This window comes from Nannospalax galili, unplaced genomic scaffold (genome assembly GCF_000622305.1).
Source record: "Nannospalax galili isolate Female #2095 unplaced genomic scaffold, S.galili_v1.0 scaffold901, whole genome shotgun sequence".
NCBI lineage: Eukaryota > Metazoa > Chordata > Mammalia > Rodentia > Spalacidae > Nannospalax > Nannospalax galili.
This window is the reverse complement of record NW_008344555.1, coordinates 1,622,199-1,642,829: the sequence shown is the minus strand read 5'-3', so window position 1 is coordinate 1,642,829 and position 20,631 is coordinate 1,622,199. Positions and strand designations below refer to the sequence as shown.

The window sequence follows — 20,631 nt, the reverse complement described above, 5'->3', positions numbered from 1 at the left end:
TTATTATATTATATTGATGTTGATATTATAACCCACTGACTCCAAAGGTGTGAGGCCATCCAGTGGTCGACCTACCACATGATTGACCTACCAAGAGCCATATCCTTAGAGAAAACTGGCTCTCCCTTCCCCAGAAGCCATCAACTAACTGTCTATAACTAAATAAAGTAAAAAAAATAAAACATTTGAGGGGGACTGGACAGATGGGTCAGTGGTTAAGAGGATGTGCTTCTCTTCCAGAAGATCTGAGTTGAGTTCCCAGCACCTACATCAGGCAACTCACTACTGCCTGTAACTCCAGGTCCAGGGGATAGGACACCAGCCTCTGTAACACCTGCATATATACATGCATTCTAACATACAGACACACACATAAACTTTTGGAGGGGGGTCTTTTTTGAGACAGGGTCTCCCTATAGCTCCAGACCTGGAGCTCACTATGTAGACGAGGTTCGCCTTATCTCACAGAAATCCACCTGCCTCTGCCTCCCAAGTGCTAGGATTAAAAGCGTGTGCCACCACACCTGGCTCTGGCTACACAAAAATTATTTAATTAAACATTTATTTTTTTAAAAAAATACACAATAGGGAGAAGAGGAGAGTAGGCAACAGGAATTTTTTTTTAAGTATCAGAAACCATGCAGGCAGTGGGAAAAGTGAAAAAAACACAGTTCATACTACAGAATTGCTGAAAGAGTCAGAAATTGATCGCAACAGGTAGACTATGAGTAATGCAACAAGGTGGAAAATGATTAAAGGGGGAAAATTCTGTGAAAGCTTTTTGAGAAGTAGATGTCTCTGTCACCTCCCTCACTCATAGCTGGTGCCTAAAGGCTTCTTCTGTGGGCTACTGGACACCAGACATGGCAAAGGAACTGGCTACTATATCCACAACAGAAATATTTAAATAGCCAAATGCATGCTAGATTTTACATGTAAAGATACTCCTTTTTCATCACACACCTTCCAGAATGCTGGCAGTCAGACAGTAACACTGCACACAGGAGACTGAAAGATACTTCTCCAAGAAAAGTGATAAGGCAAATACTTAAACCCTAGAGAATGATATAAGAGGTCTCCTGAAAAAAGAAAAGCGTAAGGTAGAGATTGATAGAAGCAAGAAACACAATGTCCTCCTCTGCTTCCTGCAAGTATGCATATAACGCACACATGCATGCATGCACACATATACACAGACACACCGAGAGAGAGAGACAGAGACAGAGACAGAGAGACAGAGAGAGAGACAGACGGAGAGAGAGATTGTGCTGAATAGCTTCAGTTGTCAACTTGATATACCTGGGAAGAGGGAACCTCAGTAAGAGAATTTCCTCTATGTAACTATTTAACTGGCCTGTGGGTGTGTCTGTTAAGTATTTTCTTGATTGTTGAGTGATGTCGGAAGGTCTAGTCTACTGTGGATGGTACCACCCCTGGGCAGGTGGTCCTTGGTTGGATTAGAAAGCAGGCTGAACATAGGCCAGGGAAGCAAACCGGTAAGCAGTGCTTCTCCATGGTCTGTGCTCCATTTTCCAGATTCCATGTTCCTGCCCTGACATCCCTCACTGATGAACTGTGACCTTGGAGATGTAATATAAAATAAACCCTTTCCTCCCCAAGGTGGTTTTCATCAGTGTATGTATTATTATCATTATTATTATTATTATTATTATTATTATCCCAAAGAGAGGCAATTTGTAATACATTTTTCCAGAAATAACTTGAAGCATGTTGCATAAAAATACATATACAATGAAGTTTGACGGGGAAAATAGGAATAAGAAATCAGGGACCAAAGGATTTGCCAACATGGGGTCAACTTTGGTGGAATAATGAAGTTTTCTATTAGCTCTGTTCTTTTGTTGTTGTTGTTGTTCAGAAAATCCTAACAAGTTTATTGGGCTTACTAACAAAGCATAGGGTGGGGGTTTATCTACAGAAGAGTGGGCGCCCCCACCCCAATTGCAGCTGCTCTGGAAAGTCCACACTCAAATAAAAATCCTGTGACTTCCTGATAGCTGCACATGGGAGAGAGGTGCCTTAGCCCATCCCCCACATGCAGCTAAGGTCGACTGATTGGGTGAGAGGCATAACTGATTCCCCAGTCGACTCCTTGACAAGCATGGGAAGGAAGTGTGACTACAGATTGCTGGCATAGTGGTAGGAGGACACTTCCAGATAACACTCCACCCCTTCCTCTGGCTCTTACATTCTTTCCACCAATCTCTTCTGCAAAAAAGTCCCTGAGCTTTGGAGGGAGTGATAGGTGTGGGATGATCTTCCATCTTCCTCCCACTGTGACAAGGCACTGAATTTTCTGGTGTCTGCATCATCTGTTTTCCATGGGCTGTTAGCTCATTTCAGTGGGATTCCATCTACTATAAAAGCACAAACAACAAGAAGCAAGAACATCTAAACAGTGGCTGCTATAATAACTTAACCTGTGGGTGTAAACACATATTCTTGGACAGTACTTTAGCAGGTGCATCACATCCATCTCACAGAACAATTACAGTGGCTTCAATACTGGGGCCTATATCCTCCCCTGCTACCGGGGGTTGGCCTGTTCTACAGTACCAGATGTGTATTCAACCTCTAGGATCAGGCATTATATCCAATCGAAAATTTGTTGGTTTTACATATAACTATTGCACCAGTTGGAACATCTTGTTTGGCATGTTCATAATGCAGCACTCAGGGTCCATTGTTGAGCAGAATCATAGGGGATAGTTCTCCCCCAGCCATCTGCACCATGAAAGCCACCCATTTTGGCACCATGAGAGCCACCCATTCAGTGGCAGGCAGTTTCCAGCTTAGTCCAAGCTTGATTTCTCCCTCTACCATCACATCATGTGGTGTCTTCAGCAATAGGCTTCATTTCTTTTTCAGTTGTGTCTGGTTTTGGTATTAGAGGACTGCTAGCTTCATAGAAGGAATTTGGGAGTTATCCCTCTATTTCTCTCATTTTGAATAATTTAAGTAGCATTGGTTGGAGGTCTTCTTTAAATGTCTGGTAGAATTCTGATGTAAATCCAGCTGGGCTGGGGATTTTTTTTAGCTGGGAGGTTTCAATTTCCTTGTATGTATGGGTCTGTTTAAACTGTTGATCTCTTCTTGGATTAATTTTGGTAGTTCCCATGATTGTAATTATCCATCCATTTCTTTTAGGTCTCCAAATTTAAGAGACTATAGATTTTTTTTTAAGTATTCCCTTATAACGTTCTAGATCTTTTGGGTGTCTGTTGTGATGTTTCATCTCTGATTTTCTTGATTTGGATTTGCTCTTTCTTTCTTTTGGTTAACTGTGCTAAGTGTCTATCTTGTTTATCTTTTCAAAGAACCGACTCTTAGATTCATTGATTCTTTGTATTGTTTTATTTGTTTTTATTTCATTAATTTCTTCTCTAATTTTTGTTATTTCTTCTCTTCTGATGGGTTTGGGTTTCATTTATTCTTGCCTTTCCAGAGTCTTGAGTTGCAATGTTAAGTCATTTATTTGTATTCTTTCTGATTTTTTTATATAAGCACTTAGAGCTATAAGCTTCCATCTTAGGACTACTTTTAATGTGTCCCAGAGGTTTTGTTGTGTTGCATTGTCCTTTTTGTTTAATTCCAGTAATACTTTTATTTCTTTCTTAATTTCTCCTTTGACCCACTCATCATTCAGGAATGTGTTGTTTAATCTCTATGAGTTCGTGTAGTTACTAGGGCTTCTTCCAGTGTTGATACTTGAGCTTTATTGCATTGTGGTCTGATAGAATGCATGGAATTATTTGAAATTTGTTGAGGTTTGTTTTGTGCCCCAGTATGTGGTCAGTTTTTGAGAAAGTTCCATGGGGTGCTGAATAGAAAGTGTATTCTTTGGTTCTTCGGTGGAATATTCAGAAGATGTCTGTTAGGTTCATTTTGATGGATGCTATCATTTAATTCAAACATGTTTATTCTTTGTCTGGTTGGCCTGTCCAATGGAGACAGTGGGGTAATGAAGTCCCCTACTATTACTGAGTTGGGGTTAATCTGTGCCTAAAGTCCTCTAGTGTTGTTTTTATGAATTTGGGTGTGCAAGAGTTTGGTACATATATGTTCATGATTGTAATATCTTCTTAGATAATTGTTCCTTTGATCAGATTGAAGTAACCCTTTTTAACTCTTCTGATTAGTATTAGTTTGAAGTCTATTTTGTCAGATATTAGAATTTTAACTCCTGCTGTTTCTTAGAGCCATTTTGCTTGAAATATTCTTTTCCATCCTTTAACCTTAAGGTAGTACCTGTCCTTGAAGGTGAGATGGGTTTTTCCAGACAACAAAAAGATGTATTTTGTTTCTTAATCCATTCAACTAGCCTGTGACATTTGACTGGGGAGCTCAGTCCATTGATATTTAAAGTTATAATTGAAAGATGTGTATTGGTTGCTATTAGTTTGATTACTGTTTGCATTCTTTGTCTAATTTTGTGTTTCCATAATTATGCCGTCATTTATTGTCTTTCTGGTGCCCCTGGGGCATAGTTGTTACTTTCTCCATTTTTTGTACTGCTTCAAGTATTCTTTGAAGGGCAGGTTTTGTGGACATGTAGTCTTTCAGCCTGTTCATGTCGTGGAAGATTTTTCTTTCCCGTTCAACTGTAATAGACATTTTGGCTGGGTAAACTATCCTGGGTTGGCATCTATGGCCATTTAGAAGTGGAAATACCTTGGTCCAGGCTCTTCTGGCTTTCATTATTTGCATTGACAAGTCAGCTGTAAATTTTCCTTCATATGTGAGTTGTTTTTCTTTTGCAGCTTTCAGTATTTGCTTGTTCTGTACAATTAGTGTTTTTGCTATGATGTGCTGTGGAGAGTTACTTTTCTGGTCCTGTCTATTTGGTGTTCTATTGGCTTCTCGTATTTATAAGGGGATGCCTTTCCTTAATTTTGGGAAGTTGTCTTCTACAATCCTTTTTAAGATCTGGTCAATACCATTAACCTGAGATTCTTCTCCTTCCTCTATGCCTATGATACTTAGATTTGATCTTTTCATGGTGTCCCACAGCTCATGCATATTCCATGCCTGTGTTTTTTAAAATCATAATCTTTGCTTGAGCAGTCCAGTTCTTCGACTTTATTATCCAGTGTTGGTATTCTGTTTTCCATTTCATTCATTCTAGCAGTGAGGCTTTCCCCTGTTGTTTCAAGTTAGCTCATTGAGTTTTTCACTTCCTTCTTCATTTCAGCCTGAGTTTTCTTCAATATTTCTCTTTTGCGAATTCATTCAGAAGTTTATTCCTGTAGTATTTATTTGATTTGTTTGTGTGTGTGTTCTTTAAATTAATTGAATTCTTTGATCATGTTTATGATTGTTCTTTTAAATTCTCTGTCCTGGATTCTCTCTAGGGGGTTCTCTTTGTAGAACTCTTCTACAAGACTAGTGGAGTTTGGTGGGAACGTACTGTTTTCGTTTTCCCTGTTACTATTTTTCCATTGTGATTTTGGCATATGGATTTCTTTTGTTGTTTGTGACTCTGATATGAGACTCAAACCTTATTTTGTTGAGTTGAAGTATGCTTCCATTTGTATTATTGGTGTTCCTTGGTTGTTTTCTTATTGGGTATGTAAAGCTGCTTGGTCTAAGTTTCAGGTTCACTCAGGTTTTAACTTGGAGAGAACTGATGGCCTCAGATCAGCTACTCAGGAGCACCCACAAAGGCCCAAGTCAGACTCCAGTCAGGTTCACTCAGGCTTCCTTCTAATGTTTGGACCCCTACTAGTGGGTACTCAGAGTACAATTTGGCAAGTTCACTAAGGGGAGGCCCGATTTTGGCACTCTCAGGTGGTCTGCTAAGATCTCAGCCCCTACACCAGGCAGAGGCAAGATCAGGCACTCTCAGGTTGTCTGCTAAGGTCTCTGCCCTACAGTAGGGTATGTCTACCCCTGGGGCTGTGGGACAGGTCTCATGTAATCCCAGTTAGGGGCTTGGGTATGGTGCGATTTGGGGAAGCTTTGAGGAAGCTTACCACCATGAGGAGGCTGGATCCAGGCACTCTCAGTGGATCTGCTGAGGTCTCAGGCCCTACACCAGGCAGAGGCTAGATCAGGCACTCTCAGGCCAAACAAACCAACATGAAAAACCCAAACTAGGACAGACAGAAACACACACACACACACACACACACACACACACACACACACGCACACTTAAATTAAAACAAAACAAAAAGCAGTGCACTGGAATCAGCCTACAATGAAGCTGTGAGTCTCTATACTTCTCTACATGTTGATATTATTTGTTATTTTATTCCCACACATTTTTTTGAAATTGGGTCTCACTCTGTAACCCACATTGGCCTGGAACTGTCTATAGAAACCATGCTGGCTTCAAACTTGGGATAATACTCCTGCCTTACCCTCCCAAGGACTGAGACAAGCATGAGACAATATGCATAATTAGCCCCACGCTTTTAATTATATGTACACGTGTGTATGTATACACGTATATACATACACATATATACCATTAATTGTTAGGCATTTGAAGACATGAAAAATAGAGACCAAAAAACTATTATTAAAGTAGAAAAATAGACGAAATGACACTATCCATTGATGAAAGAATGTACAGTTCACTAAGAGAATAAGATAATATTGTACCCATGGAACACAAACAAGATGTGTGTGTGTGTGTGTGTGTGTGACAGAGAGAGAGAGAGAGAGATTGAGAGTGTGTATGAGAGGGAGAGGAGAGAGGAGAAAGGAGAGTGAGAGAGAATTTAGGTTGGAAGCCAATAATTCATACATGCTAAGCAATTGTTCTGTTAAGGAGCCACATCCCAAGCCCTGACAAGATACTTTAACAAAAGGAACATTCAGGGCCTGTAGAATCGGCTCAGTAGTTAAGAGAACTGATTGCCCTTCCACAGGTTCAGTTCCCAGGACAGTCATGGTGGCTAATAACCATTCTTAATTCCAATTTCAGGTGATCTGATGCCCTCTTCTGACTTTTGTGAGCATTGCATGCATGGGTGCATTTATATGCATGCAGGCAAAATAGTCATACACATAAAATAAATGTAAATAAATTTTCTAAATAAAAAATAAATTAACACTCAGAAAACCAAAAAGCTGAATGTAGTGCTGCACACCTGTAATACCAGCCATCTGGGAAGTCAAGACAGGAAGATTGGCTCAAGTTCAGGGTTGGAAAGGATTATATATTAAGACCCTATCTCAATAAACAAAACTCAATGAATAAACCTAAAAGACCTCTAGTAAGCTAAAAATTTAGTAGAAGTAATGAAGAAAATCAATAGAAAATTCAAAATCTAGAACATAGACCAAAAAATCAATATGGTGGTACAAGCTTCTAATGTCAACATTTAGAAGACAGAAGCAGAAGGATTGCTTCAAGCATGAGGCCAGTCTAATCTACAATGCAAATTCCAGGCAAGCCAGGGCTATACAGTAGTGAAACCTTGTTTCAAAAAAAAACAAAGCAAAACAAAATCCAAATAAGGCTGAGAAAGAGCTCAGTCTAAGAGCACTAGCTTTGCATGTGCAAGACCCTGGGTTCAATACCCAGCACTACAAAACAAAAACAAAATCCCTCAAATCAATGTAATTCATATGAGACAAAAAAAAATCCCATCTCTACAAAACATGGATACACAGGACTCATCCATGTTCACATCTTTCGTTCTATAAAAGATAAGCATTGAAAGAATTTTTTGTAAAAAATCTGTGTCAGAGAAATGGCTTAAATATATAAAGAACTCTCAAAATTCAACAATGAGTAAACAAAGTATCTCAATTAATACAGTGCTTGCCTACCATGGATAAAGCCTTGTTTGACAACCCCCTCCCACTGCAGCAATGCATAAAACTGGGTGTTGTAGTGCACACCTGAAATTCCAGTAATTGGAATCTTTTTTTTTTTTTTTTGGTCTTTTTGAGACAGGGTCTCCCCCTATATCCTCAGCTGGCCTGGAACTCGATATGTAGGCCAGGCTGGCTTCGAATTCACAGAGATTCACTTGTCTCTGCCTGTGCTGGAATTAAAGGCATGCGCAACCACACCCAGCTTAAATTTCCAACATTTGGGATGTAGAGACTGGAGGAGCAGTTCTATGTCATCCTTGGTTACATGGCAAGTTCAAGTCTCAAAAGAAAAACAAACAAACAAACAAACAAAAACCCTAATAGACAGGCATGTTATCACAGCTCTTATTCCAGTACTTGGAGGCTAAAAGTAGAGGATTGCAAGTATAGAGGGATGGAGAGGGGAGGAAAAGCAGCCAATTAAAAACAAACAAAGATTTAAATCAACTCTTCACCAAAGAGATATGGATGACAACTTAGGACACACAAATGTAATCAATATCATTAGTCATTGCAGAATACAAATTCAAACCACCGTTAAATGTTGTTACATACTAGTTAGAATGAGTAAAACAAAAAGAAAATGGAGATTAGTGCTAGCAAGCAAATGGAGAAACTGTAATTCTTATTCATTACTAGTAGGAATGCAAAATCATACAACTTTGGAAAACAATTGGGCATTCTCTTGTAAACTTAAACATACAATTACCATATCACCCAGCAATTCCAATCATAAGTATTTATCAAGTATGAATAAAAACTTGTTTTATTAAACATGTTCAATTTTCATAGCAGTTTAGTAATGTCTATTCATAACCATCTAAATCTTGAACCAGCCTACATATGTGTTATATAATGAATGCAAAACCGTGATACATTCGTATACTGCAATATTACTCAGTCATGTATATGAAACAAACAAGACCCATATAATTCACTATATGACTTATTTGTATCACAACCTTGAAAATGGCAAAATCAGTAACTTCCAGGGTTTGCAGCAGAGAAAGGGACTCATCACAAAGGGGTAGTATGAGGTTAGTTTTAGGATGGAAACTTTCCCATGTTGGTTATTATAGTGTTATCATGCCTCTATGTATTTGTCAAAACTCAAACCACTGGACACCAAAGGTAAATGAGTGAGTTTTAGTATTCATAATTTTTCAACAAACATACATTATATACCTGAAAATAATGTCTGTGTGTAATCTTTTACATCACATGACAACTGCAATATTATTACAAAAGTAGGATATATAAATTGAACTTGTGTATAAAATCACACTGTAATAAAAATAGAAATCATTCACAAGAAACTACAGAGATTACAAAAAATACGTGATGATAAAACCAGTTGGTCAATGAAGAAATCAAGGGGAAATTTAAAAGTTCTAGAATCATTAACCCAGCATTTGGGAAACAGAGGCAGGCAGATCTCTGTGAGATGGAGACCAGCCTGGTCTACATAGCAAGTTCCAGGCCAGCAGGGGGTACAGGGAGACTCTGTCTCAAAAAAAAAAAACTTTCTATATGTGTCCTGTATATCAAGTCCAAAATGAGTCACCAAAATAATCTTGAGAGTGGAACCAGCCCTGGAGCTTAGTGACAAAAAAGAACACGAAAATAGGTGGGTAGGAAGGTAGGGGTGGATCTGGGAGGAGTTAAGAGAGAGGAGAGCATGTTAAAAATAAACTGAATGAAACTCTCAATGAATTAATTTTTAAATTTTGAAAAAAGTTCTTATAAACAAATGAAAGTTCATTCTCCTAGAGCCTTTGGGATATAGCTACGGAAGTTCTAAGAGTAATGTTCATGACTGTTCACATTAAAAATCAGAAAGGTATCATATAAATAACCTAACAATGCATCTAAAAGTCCTAGAGAAACGGGAACAATTCAAACTCAGAAAGAAGCCAAGAAATAATAAAAATCAGGGTAGAAAATCATGAAATGGAGACCAACACATAGAATCAAATTAAGACTTGTATTCTTTTTTAGGCAAACAAGGGACTGAGAAACCTCTAACCAAACAAACCCAAAGAAAGAGAGAAGACCCCAACTAATAAAATTAAAGATGAAAAGTGGGATTTTACTACTGATTTCAATGAAATAAAGAATCATTAGGAGACACTTTGAAAACTTATATTCCAAAAACCTGTAAAATCGAGAGTACAGTGACAAATTTATAGATAAATTTGACCTATCAAAATTAAAACAAGATACAAACAGATGCATAAGAATCAGTGAAAATGTAGTAATAAAGTCTGCTAACAAAGACAAAAGCTCAGAACCAATTTGATTCACTACCAAATTCTACCAGCAAACTGTTTATACAGCAAACTGTTTATACAGCAAACTGTTTATTAAAAAAAACAAAAACACCAAACAATTCATTCTACATAGTATTACTGTGATATGAAAACCAGGTAAGGATGAACAAAGAAAGAAAACTAGAAACCAATTTGCTGATGAATACAGATGCAAAGGTCTTACAAATCAAATTTAGAACACACTGAGAAGACCATACACTGTGACTAAATTAGTTTCATTCTAAGAATACAAGGTTGGTTCAAAATGCACAAATCAATGAGTATAATTCAGCACACAAACAGACTGAAGTGCAGAAATCACACAGTCATTTCAAATCGGTGTAGAAAAGGCATGTGGCAACATTCAACATCCTTGCACCATAAAAGTCCTGAAGGAATAGGAGAAACATGCTTCAAATAATAAAACGTATATATGACAAACCTATAGCCAACATTATACTAAATGTTGAACATTTGAGCATTTTCTCTAAAATATGGAAGGAAACAAGGTTACACACTCTTCTTCATTCTCGTTCAGTATAATGCTCCAATTTTTAGCTAAAACAGCAAAACAGGAGAAAGAAATCAAAGTGATACAAATAAGAATGAAAAAAACCAAACTATCCATGTTTGCAGATTCCACCAGAGAACCCTTAAACCTGATAAGTGCTTTCAACAAAGATATAAAGTAAAAGGATATAAAGTCAACATACAGAAATTAGCTCTTCTATACACTAGTACTGAACACACTGAGAAACCAGAGGGAAAAAGTCCCATTCACAATAGCTTCAAAAATACGCAGTGGGGTCTGGAGAGATGGCTCGGCAGTTAAGAGCACTGACTGCTCTTGCAAAAGCAGATAACCACCATCCAAAACTCCAGTTACAGGGGGTCCAATGTCCTCTTCTGGCCTCTATGGGCATTGCATGACACAGGTGCATGTATATATGCAAAACACATAAAGTAAAAATAAAATAAATCTTTAAAACTTACCCCCCAAAAATACATGGGAATAAACCTATCCAATGAGGTGAAAGATATTTACATTAAAACTTCAAGATACTGAAAGAGGTAACTATTGACAAAACTAGAAGATCGAAAGACCTCTCATCCTCATGGATGGATAGACTCAGTATTGTGAAAATGGCTATATTACTGAAAGCAATCTACAAATTCAATGTAATCTCCAAAAAAATCTGGCAGTGTTCTTCACATAACCAGAAAAAAAAAATCTAAAATTCACATGGAAACACAAAACACTCCTAATAGTCAAAATCAAGCTAATAGAATGAGCAACACTGGAGATATTACAATACCCAATTTAAAATGAGCCATAGTAAAGAAAGATCCATAGTAAAGAAAATAGCATGGTATTGGCATAAAAATGGACATGAAGACCAATGTAATAAGAACAGAGGACCCAGAAATAAACCCACAGTTAAAATAACCTCATTTAAAATATTTTAAAATATTTAAGTATTTTCTCTGTATGGGCAACCTTGTGAGAATCAATTCTCCCTTTCCACCACATGGGTCCCAGGAGTCAAACTCAGATGGTCAGGCTTGGTGGCAAGCACTTTTATCTGCTGAGCCATCTCACCGGTCCCAAGATACCCATTTGGAAAAGGTATCAAAATCATACATTGGATAAAAGACAGCATATTTAACAAATGATTCTGGAGAAAGTGATTTCCACATGAAGAATAAAACTAGCTCTATATCTCTCACTATGGACAAAAATCAATTCAAAATGTATCAAAGATACTAATGTAAGACCTGAACCTTCAAAACTGTCAGAGGAAAACTTAAGGTAAATACTTTAAGATGCAGGCATAAGCAAAGAGTTGCTGGAAGGTCTCCAGCAGCACAAGAAATAATTCTTAGAACTAACAAAAGGAATTATACAAAATCAAAAAGCTTCTGCAAAGCCAGGTATGGTGTTCCATGCCTTTAATCACAGCACCCAGGAGGCAGAGGTAGGAGGTTCTCTGTGAGATAGAGGCCAGCCTGATCTACATAGTGAGTTCCAGGCCAGCTGGGGCTACAGGGAGACCCTATCTCAAAAAACGGAAATGCCTTTACAACAAAGTGAAAAGGACAGCCTACAGATGGGGAAGAGTATCTGTGAAATAGATACCAGAAAAAGAATTAATATTCAGGATTTAGAAAGAAGTACGAAAGTTAAATACCCAAAGAATCCAAAATCAGCCAATCGACAAATAGGCTAATGAGCTGAATAGACAAATCTCAAAAGAAGAACTATAAATTGTCAATAAATTCTTGAAAAGGTGTTCAACATTCTTAGTCATGAGGGAAACACAAAACTGCTTTGAGATTCCATCTCACACAGTCAGAATGGCTATCATCAAGAAAACAAACAACAAATGTTAACTATGATTCATGAAAAAAAAGATCTTTATACATTGGTGGTAACGTAAACTGGCGAGACTACTATGGAAATCAGTATGAGGACATTAACAACACCGAAAATAGAACTATTTTATGATACAGTATTCCACTCTTGGTTATCTACCCAAAGGACAAAGTCTGCATACCACAGAGAACTTGTACATTCATGTTTATAGCTGTACTATTCACAATGCCAGGAAATGGACCCATTCTAGATGTCTATCAACAGATGAATGGGTAAAGAAAATGTCATATATATACACAATCAAGTTTTATGCAGGCATAAAGAAAAATGAAATCATGAACTATGCTGTAAAATTGATAGACCTGGAAATCATTATGTTAAGCAAAATAAGCCAGAATCAGAAAGAATACTACATGTTTTCTCTCATATGTGAAATCTAAATTTAAATTTTTGTACTTGTGTATACATCAATGCGTGGGTTTATATACACATATATAGGTCATAAAACCAGAAATGGGATCATGGGGAGAGTAATGGAGAGGAAAAATAGAAAAGATAATAGAATATTTACATTAAGAAAATAGAAGGGGGTTAGAGAGATGACTCAATGGGTAAGAGTGCTTGGTGAGGACTAGAGTTTGGTTCCCAGCACCCACGTCAGGCACCTCACAACTACCTGTAACTCCAGCTGCAGGGGATCGGATGCTTTTCTCTGACCTCCTCAGGCACCCACCCACACACATGGTGTATGCACACACAAATATAAAACTTTAAAAAATAGATTAAAATTTAAAATTTTAAAGCATAAGTTGAGACTAACTGGGAGAACAAAGGAAAACAGCTAAAATGGTGAAGGTGGTATGGGGGAGGGCAGTGGGGTTCAGGGAACAAGGTGAGAACCAAGTATGATGTATGAAGATGCCATGAAGAAACCCATTGCTTTTCATGCTGGCTTAAAAAAATAACATAACTCTTTTTAAATTCACAAAAACTTAAAGCGTAAGCGGGCAGGAGGTGTAGCTTTACATCAATGGTAGAGCACCACTATAGTTTGTCCAAGGCCCTGGGTTTAATCCATAGCACTGGGAATGGAGGGAGGGAGGGAAGGAGGGAAGGAGAGAGGGAAGGAGGGAGAGAAAAAGGTTGGCTTAAAAATAGAAAGGGAAAAAGTAGCCAGTTTCTTGGCTAAAAGTCAAAATGTCCTTGGGCCTCTTAGTAACATACTCCATTCCAAAGGCCAAAATGTTGAAAGTGTTTGGGAGCTCTTATCTAATCTTTAAAAGATTTTAGGGTTACCTCTTCAGAGGGGGGAATGTTAGAAAGCAAAAAGCCCCATCAATAAAGAAGAGTGCATGAAGTTATCAGAAAAAAGTGATGGGGATATATGGGAGGAGTTGGAAGGGAGGGGGTGGGCATTGATTTTGTTAAGAGACACTTGTACATCCATGTTTGTTGCTGCTCTTTTCACAATAGCTAAGAGATGGAAGCAACCTAAGTGTCCCTCAATTAACGAGTGGATATTGAAAATGTGGTTCATTTATACAATGGAGCTCTACTCAGCAGTAAAGAAAGATGAAATCGTGAAATTTTCAGGTAAAGGGATGGAACTAGAAACTGTTATACTAAGTAAAGTAACAGAGACTCAGAAAAACAAATGACGTGTGTTTTCCCTCACATGTGGATCCTAGCACCAAATCCTTATAAGTGAGTATGTATCCAGACATAACTACAGGAACCAGGATAATGAAAAGGAACCAAGAATGTAAAGAAAAAGAAAGGACCTGAAAGAGGAGAACAGTAGGAAACAGGTGTTAATAAGGGAGATATGGATAAAAATGGGTCTATTTTAATGGGCAGGGGAGGGAGGGCTGTACAAGGAAACTTGGGGATGAAGGGAAAGAAGGAGCTCAAGAGAGGAGGGACCATAGAAGAAGGGTATTATTAAGGGAGAAATGGGAAAAATGGGGAAACCATGGTGGAATGGTTAGACAATAAGAGAGATAAATAATGCCTGGCTGGTTTAAAAAAAAACAGAGGGGACCATATTAGTCCAACAACCTACTAACAAATTGTACATACAAGTAGCTCAAGGAACATAATATATGTCTAGTGAAGGTTTATCTGAGAATGTTTGATTTTTGCCCAAGTTTTATCTACATAGCACATGGCAATTAAAAGTACCAGACTGGTGGAACTAGCCTTCTTGGATGTCTAACAGCCATACTTCGAGGCCTGTACTAATTTGTTCAGAGGGACATAAAGGACAGTTTTTGCTCCTTGCCCTCCTAGGTCGACTAGTTCCAGGGGACTATGAGCATCTCTCAAAATGTCCTGTAACTGTGGTGAGTCACATGTCCTCTTGATCAAGGAGGGCATGGGGACCCCAACAAATGGACTTGAACCGGTGTCCAGTATACAAAGAAGAGGATAAACACAGAGGAAACATTTCCTCCATGCTACCAAGTGAAACCAGCCAGCCGAGAAGGGCCTTTGACTTATTTTCACATAGATGGAACTGGTAAAAGAAAGGAGCCAGGGACTCCTCCCAAGCCCATGTGACCCCTGAGGATCCTCAAAAAAACCTTAAGAGTAAAAATAAATTGGTTTATCTGGGCCAACTGTATAGTCTTAAACACCCAAAAGGAAAGTATAACCAAAGATTCAAGGGGCCAGTATAATTCTTTAAGAGTCCATGTGTATATAGCTAAAGGCTACATAACAAGAAACAATGCCAGACAGGAGATACTTTCCACTGAGTTGTTGGCCAGGGAGGCCCAAGAGACTCCCAGACAGTAACCCAGCATAGAACTGGGAAAATGAACAGCAAACCCCAATCTTATCTAAAGGAATACTGGCAACTGATTGCTGCTAGATGAGGAAGAGCTGATCTTCCTAAAACAAGGAACTCTAGATAGGCTGACTAGACTCAGAGGATCGACTAGCACTGGGTAATGGCTAGGAGCACTGATAACACAGTGGATAATTAACAATGATGACGGAGTATACATGCTACAGTGGGGTGGGAGGGGGGAGGCTATGGGAGGGTGCCATTTGGGATGCAGATATAAAGGTGAATAAGATTGTTTGGGATGTTCTGTATGAATACCCCCCAAAAAATCAATAAATAAAAAATGAATTATATAAAACAAAATAGAAAGGGAAATCTGAGTAATTTACAAGCAAAGAAAAAAAATGCTCTAGTGAAAGATAAAATAAGATGTCCAAGAGAAGAGAAGCAACTGATCCAGCAAGGCTGAAAAAAAAAGGAGAAGATAGCAGAATGGATCACAGAAGTGGTAAAGTTCCAAGCATCATTCAAATCACAGATAAAGCATTACCACTTTTGCAAAACCTTCCCAGGTACACCAAACTGAAGGTTATCTTTCTCTCCTCTATGACTCCATATTTTACCCGTATTTCCCTTTTAACTCTCAGTCCTCCTGCCATATAGAATTGTTACTATTTGACGTATTTTTTCACTTCTTCTACCTACCCTCAACCAGTTGGTCCCTAAAACATTTAAAGGCATATTTTTAGGGGCATTTTCTTATTTATTTCATACACAGTGCTTACTAAATAAACAAAATCTACAGTACAGTGAACTATACAGTGCAGACACTGGTTCTTTAAAAAAACATTTACTGTTGGTGTGTGCACGTGTGTACATGCATGTGTGTATGTCTGTGTGTGTGCCTCACATGGCACACACATGGAGGCCAAAGGACAACTTGATGGATTTGGTTTTCTCCTTCTACCACGTGGCTTCCAAAGACCGAGCTCAAGTTGTCAGGACTGGCAGTAAGCACCCTTATCCACTCAGCCATCTTGCCAGCCCCCTGGAGACTGGTTTTTGCATGTGATAACACCTGTATTATAATTATATATAATAACTTTCACATACTAGCACTTTGTGGCCAAATATATTCAGTTTTGGATTCACCTGTCTTCAACTTGAAGCAAAAAACATCTGAAAAATTGTCAAGGAGATGTCTTTCTAACATCAATGCATTAAAACATTCACCTCAGGAAAGACCACCTATTCTGATTCCTTTGAAAATGGGTTCTAGAAAACCAGATTCTCTATTCAAGGAGATGAGGAAAAGCAATGCTATATGCTCATTTTAAATCAGTCAAAAATTCTGAGGCACATAGATTTGATGTGTAATTTTGTAATGTTCAGACATTTCAATGATCTTATCTTTTTCTCTTGAATTTAGAGAAAACAAGGTATATATAGATAAAAATGATTATCAGTCTACTGAGTAGATCACTGAAGGGCATCATTCATGGCACTAAACTGAGTCGTAGCATTATTAAGGTCTTTGCTCTCACTCCAGCGCTAATCAGTACACTCTGTACATGTCACTGGAAACTACGCTATTAGAATGCTTTTAGCACAGGCACTCTGCCACTGCAATCCACCTCTAGCATCAAAGACATGGCTGTTTTAATAAATAGACATTGAAGTGACACAATACAATTAAGATACAACCCAATACTATCTTATAATCCAATATTAATTTCTTACAAAGAAAAGACAGTCTTTCAGAACCTATCAAGGAAAAGTTTTCCTTGGACATATCGCAAAAATGCGACATGGACTAAATTGTGTTCCCCCAAATTCATTCATTGAGGTCCATAGCCGCTAATGTGATATTTGTAGATCAGCCCTTTGAGATATAAATAGGTTTAAACTTGGTTGTGAAGGTGGGGCCCCATAGGATTAATGCCCTTATAAGAAGAGACCTCATAGAACAGTCCTCCTTCCTTCTCTCTCCTCCCTGTACCCTTCCTCATCTCTCACATGAGAAGCTGGCTCTTTGCAAGCCAGGAGGAGAGCCCTCAGTAGAACACAATCCTGCTAGAATGGCTTAATCTGGCTCACTAGCCTGCAGAACTGTGCAAAAGTACATTTCTGTTTTACAGGTCACCCAGTTTATATATAGCATTTAGGTCTGGAAGTCCAAACTGAGACAAAAACATATAAAGAAATTTGGAGGTAAAACCCTACACAATTCCTTTAACAGTAAAGCGCTGTGAGAAAAGGAATGAATAAGATGCATGGGGGCACTCAGCTGTATACTCTCTGTACAGTTAAGGGACTGGATGAAGTGCTCCCACAGCCACTGCACAGACGTCTCATCTCTACAGTGACTATGACTGTACTTGCAACTGTCATTAATGATACTGCAGTGACAAACGGAGACAGGTAAAAATAATCCCTGAAGGCAGCAACAAGGAGAACAACCAAATGTCATTAAAATTCTCACCACAGCATGCTACAGACTGCAGGATGCATCACTGCAATGAGCACTGACAGACTCTGTTTCAGAAATGGAGGTCAAAAGGAAATACATGACAGTCCGGTTGCCATCTCTTTGTACCAGAGTTAAGATGTACAGCAAGATGGGAGGAATACAGACACTACAGAAGGGGAATACCGCAGTTGCAGAAGACACTGGGCTGCCCCATGTCCTTCCTACTCTTCTTTACAGTGTGCAAGGTTTATTTTCCCCAAGATCAAATCTAAGTAAGTACCTAACTGCTTAGAGAAAAGAGAATATGAGATACTAACTCGGGAAATAATACTGTTGTCAGTAAAAAATGCCTCTGCCATTTTACACCGTTAAATGCTGAGGAAGTTAAAAAAAAACATAATAATTAGTGCAACAACTCGATTTAGTCCATTGTACAAATATTGTAGTGTAACTAGAACAAAAATACACTTGGGGAAAGTCAGCTAAATTTTCTTATGCGTTTTTTTTTTCTTTACAGCCTTTTAATTTCTGCATTGAACACACCAACTTGCTGGAATAATAACAGTAGTAATGCTTACTCTTGTACATTTTAGCGGACACATATCCACCAAGGATTCCCAGAAGGGCCCACAGCACAACAGCACAGGTCATTAAAGCACTTAGATCAGCAGGGGTAAGAAAAGCAATGACAGCCAGAACTAAAGGGAGAAAAAAGCAACGGGAAATGCATGAGAACAGATTCCAGAGTACACGGAACTTCCTAAAACTGCAGCACAACCTCATTAAGACATGTGAAACCATACTCAAGGAACTTGTCTAACATAAGGTTATTTCAATCACACTGCAGATATATAGTATTCACTTACCTACTTCTTTGACGATTTCTTCTTAACTGGAAAGGTTAGGTTTTCAGTTAAAAGTAAATGGACATTAATTTGTCTAGTTGAATTACTTTGTAATTTTAGTAAGTCAGAATTGCACATCTCCTCCTTCCCTACTCCAATAGACACTCATGAAATAGCACATCATTTTTCCCCAAATGTCCTCCTGTTTCTATTTTGTCAACATGAAGGAAAAAAAATCAAAGTGAGTCTTGATTTCAGAAACAAAACTGCCATCAAATTTGAATTCTGAAACTATCATTGACCTCTGAAACACCTAACAAGTCAGTGTTCCTCTCTCTCCCCCACCCCTCCCTCCCCTCACATAAACTGGATGTGGTGATGCATGCCTATAATCTCAGCACTTGGGAGGTAGAGGTAGGAGAATCAGTTCACTCTCAGTTACTCAGTGAGTTTCAGGTCAGCCTGAACTATATGAAATCCTGAATGAATGAATGAATGAATGAACGAATGAATGAACAAGAGAATGAATAGAGTGTTATTTCCCTTAAACATTGAGAGTTCAAGGAACATACTTATTTTTAACATTTGTGGAGCTCAGGACAGGAGTTCGAATGACAGTTACACCTTACGTTTTAAGAATCTTTCATAGTAGGAACTCAGTCTGAATATTCATACTCAGCAAAGAGCAGCCTCAGGGCACTGGCTGGACTCAAGAAACAGATCTGAGGAAGAAGACCAAGCAGCATCTGGAAGTGGGTTTATGGTCACGGGCAGAAGATGTGGGTTTCTGGGTACTTGCAGTGGCGTGGGTATAGGATAAATCTCTCTGTGTCCTGCAGATTCCCTTTCTGAGCAGAGGGGACAGTGCAGAGAGCCAAGTAATGCTTCTCAACTAGGCACACTCACTTCGTGGTCACTCTCCAGGCAGTCCTCGTTGTAAACACGGTGAGGTAAAACAAACAGTAAGTGCTAGCCATTGTGGAATCCAGATAGGAAAGATAAGGGTACACCTGGTACAATTACAAATATATTTTATTGAGTCTTTGAGAATTTCCTACAATGTATTTTGATAACATTCAGACTCTCTTAGCCATCTATTCCCTCACCTTATTATCCCCCATTCCATGCCCTCTAGTATTTTTTAATTGAGCTTTTTAAATTCCATACAAGAAAAAGAAAGAAGCCATTCCATTTGTTCACTCTGATTGCTGGGAAGGTTGCTCAGTCAGTAAAGTGCTTTCCTTGAAAGTACAAAGACCCAAGTTAAACACCAGAACCCCAAAGCTGGGCACAGTAGAGTATGTTTGTAATCCCAGCCCTGGGGGAACAGAAGCAGATCCCTGGAGCTTATTGTGTATTGGCCAGGCAGCCTAGCCTACTTGGCAAATTCCAGGCCAGTGAGAGATCTCCTCTAAAATTATTTAATTCCTACACTTAAGTATGCCTTTCAAAATGTTAGCCGTTAGCCTTTAATCCCAGCACTCAGGAAGCAGAGGCTGGTGGATCTCTGAGTTCGAGGCTAGCCTCATCTACACAGCGAGTTCTGGGCTAGCTGGGGCTACAGGGAGACCCTGTCTCAAAAAGAAAAGAAAGTTAGTCTTTGTTTCATGAGCTCCTTTACCCCACGGAAAATATGATTACACTTTTGTAATGATTTTCATAGATACATCTATCTTGCAAGGCAAGGAATACATATTTGAGCTTCCAGCAGATTATTTATAACTGGAGAAGCTATGGAAGATCTTTGATATAGGAACATACACAAACTCACATCCTGAATATAGAAAAGATAGAAGTGCAAGTACTGGAGCTGGAGAGATGGCTCAGAGGTTAAGAACAGTGATTGTTCTTGTAGAAGACCCAGGTTCGAATCCCAGCACCAACATGGCAGCTAACAACTGTCCAAAACGCCAGTTCCAGGGGATCAAACAGCCCCTTCTGTCCTCCGCGGGCATTGCATGACACAGGTGCACTTACCTACACACATGCACATA

General features: G+C 38.7%; 1 protein-coding gene across 1 annotated transcript in view; it reads right to left on the bottom strand.

Moving 5' to 3' along the window:
* LOC103740156 (transmembrane 9 superfamily member 2-like) overlaps positions 1 to 20,631 on the bottom strand; it is a 134,973-nt gene that overhangs the window by 26,097 nt on the left and 88,245 nt on the right. The window contains exons 11-12 of the mRNA XM_008840713.1: positions 18,371 to 18,490; positions 18,110 to 18,167 (exon numbers count right to left, since the gene is read on the bottom strand). Of these exons, the coding sequence (XP_008838935.1) occupies positions 18,110 to 18,167; positions 18,371 to 18,490 (178 nt within the window). The remainder of the gene's footprint in view (positions 1 to 18,109; positions 18,168 to 18,370; positions 18,491 to 20,631) is intronic.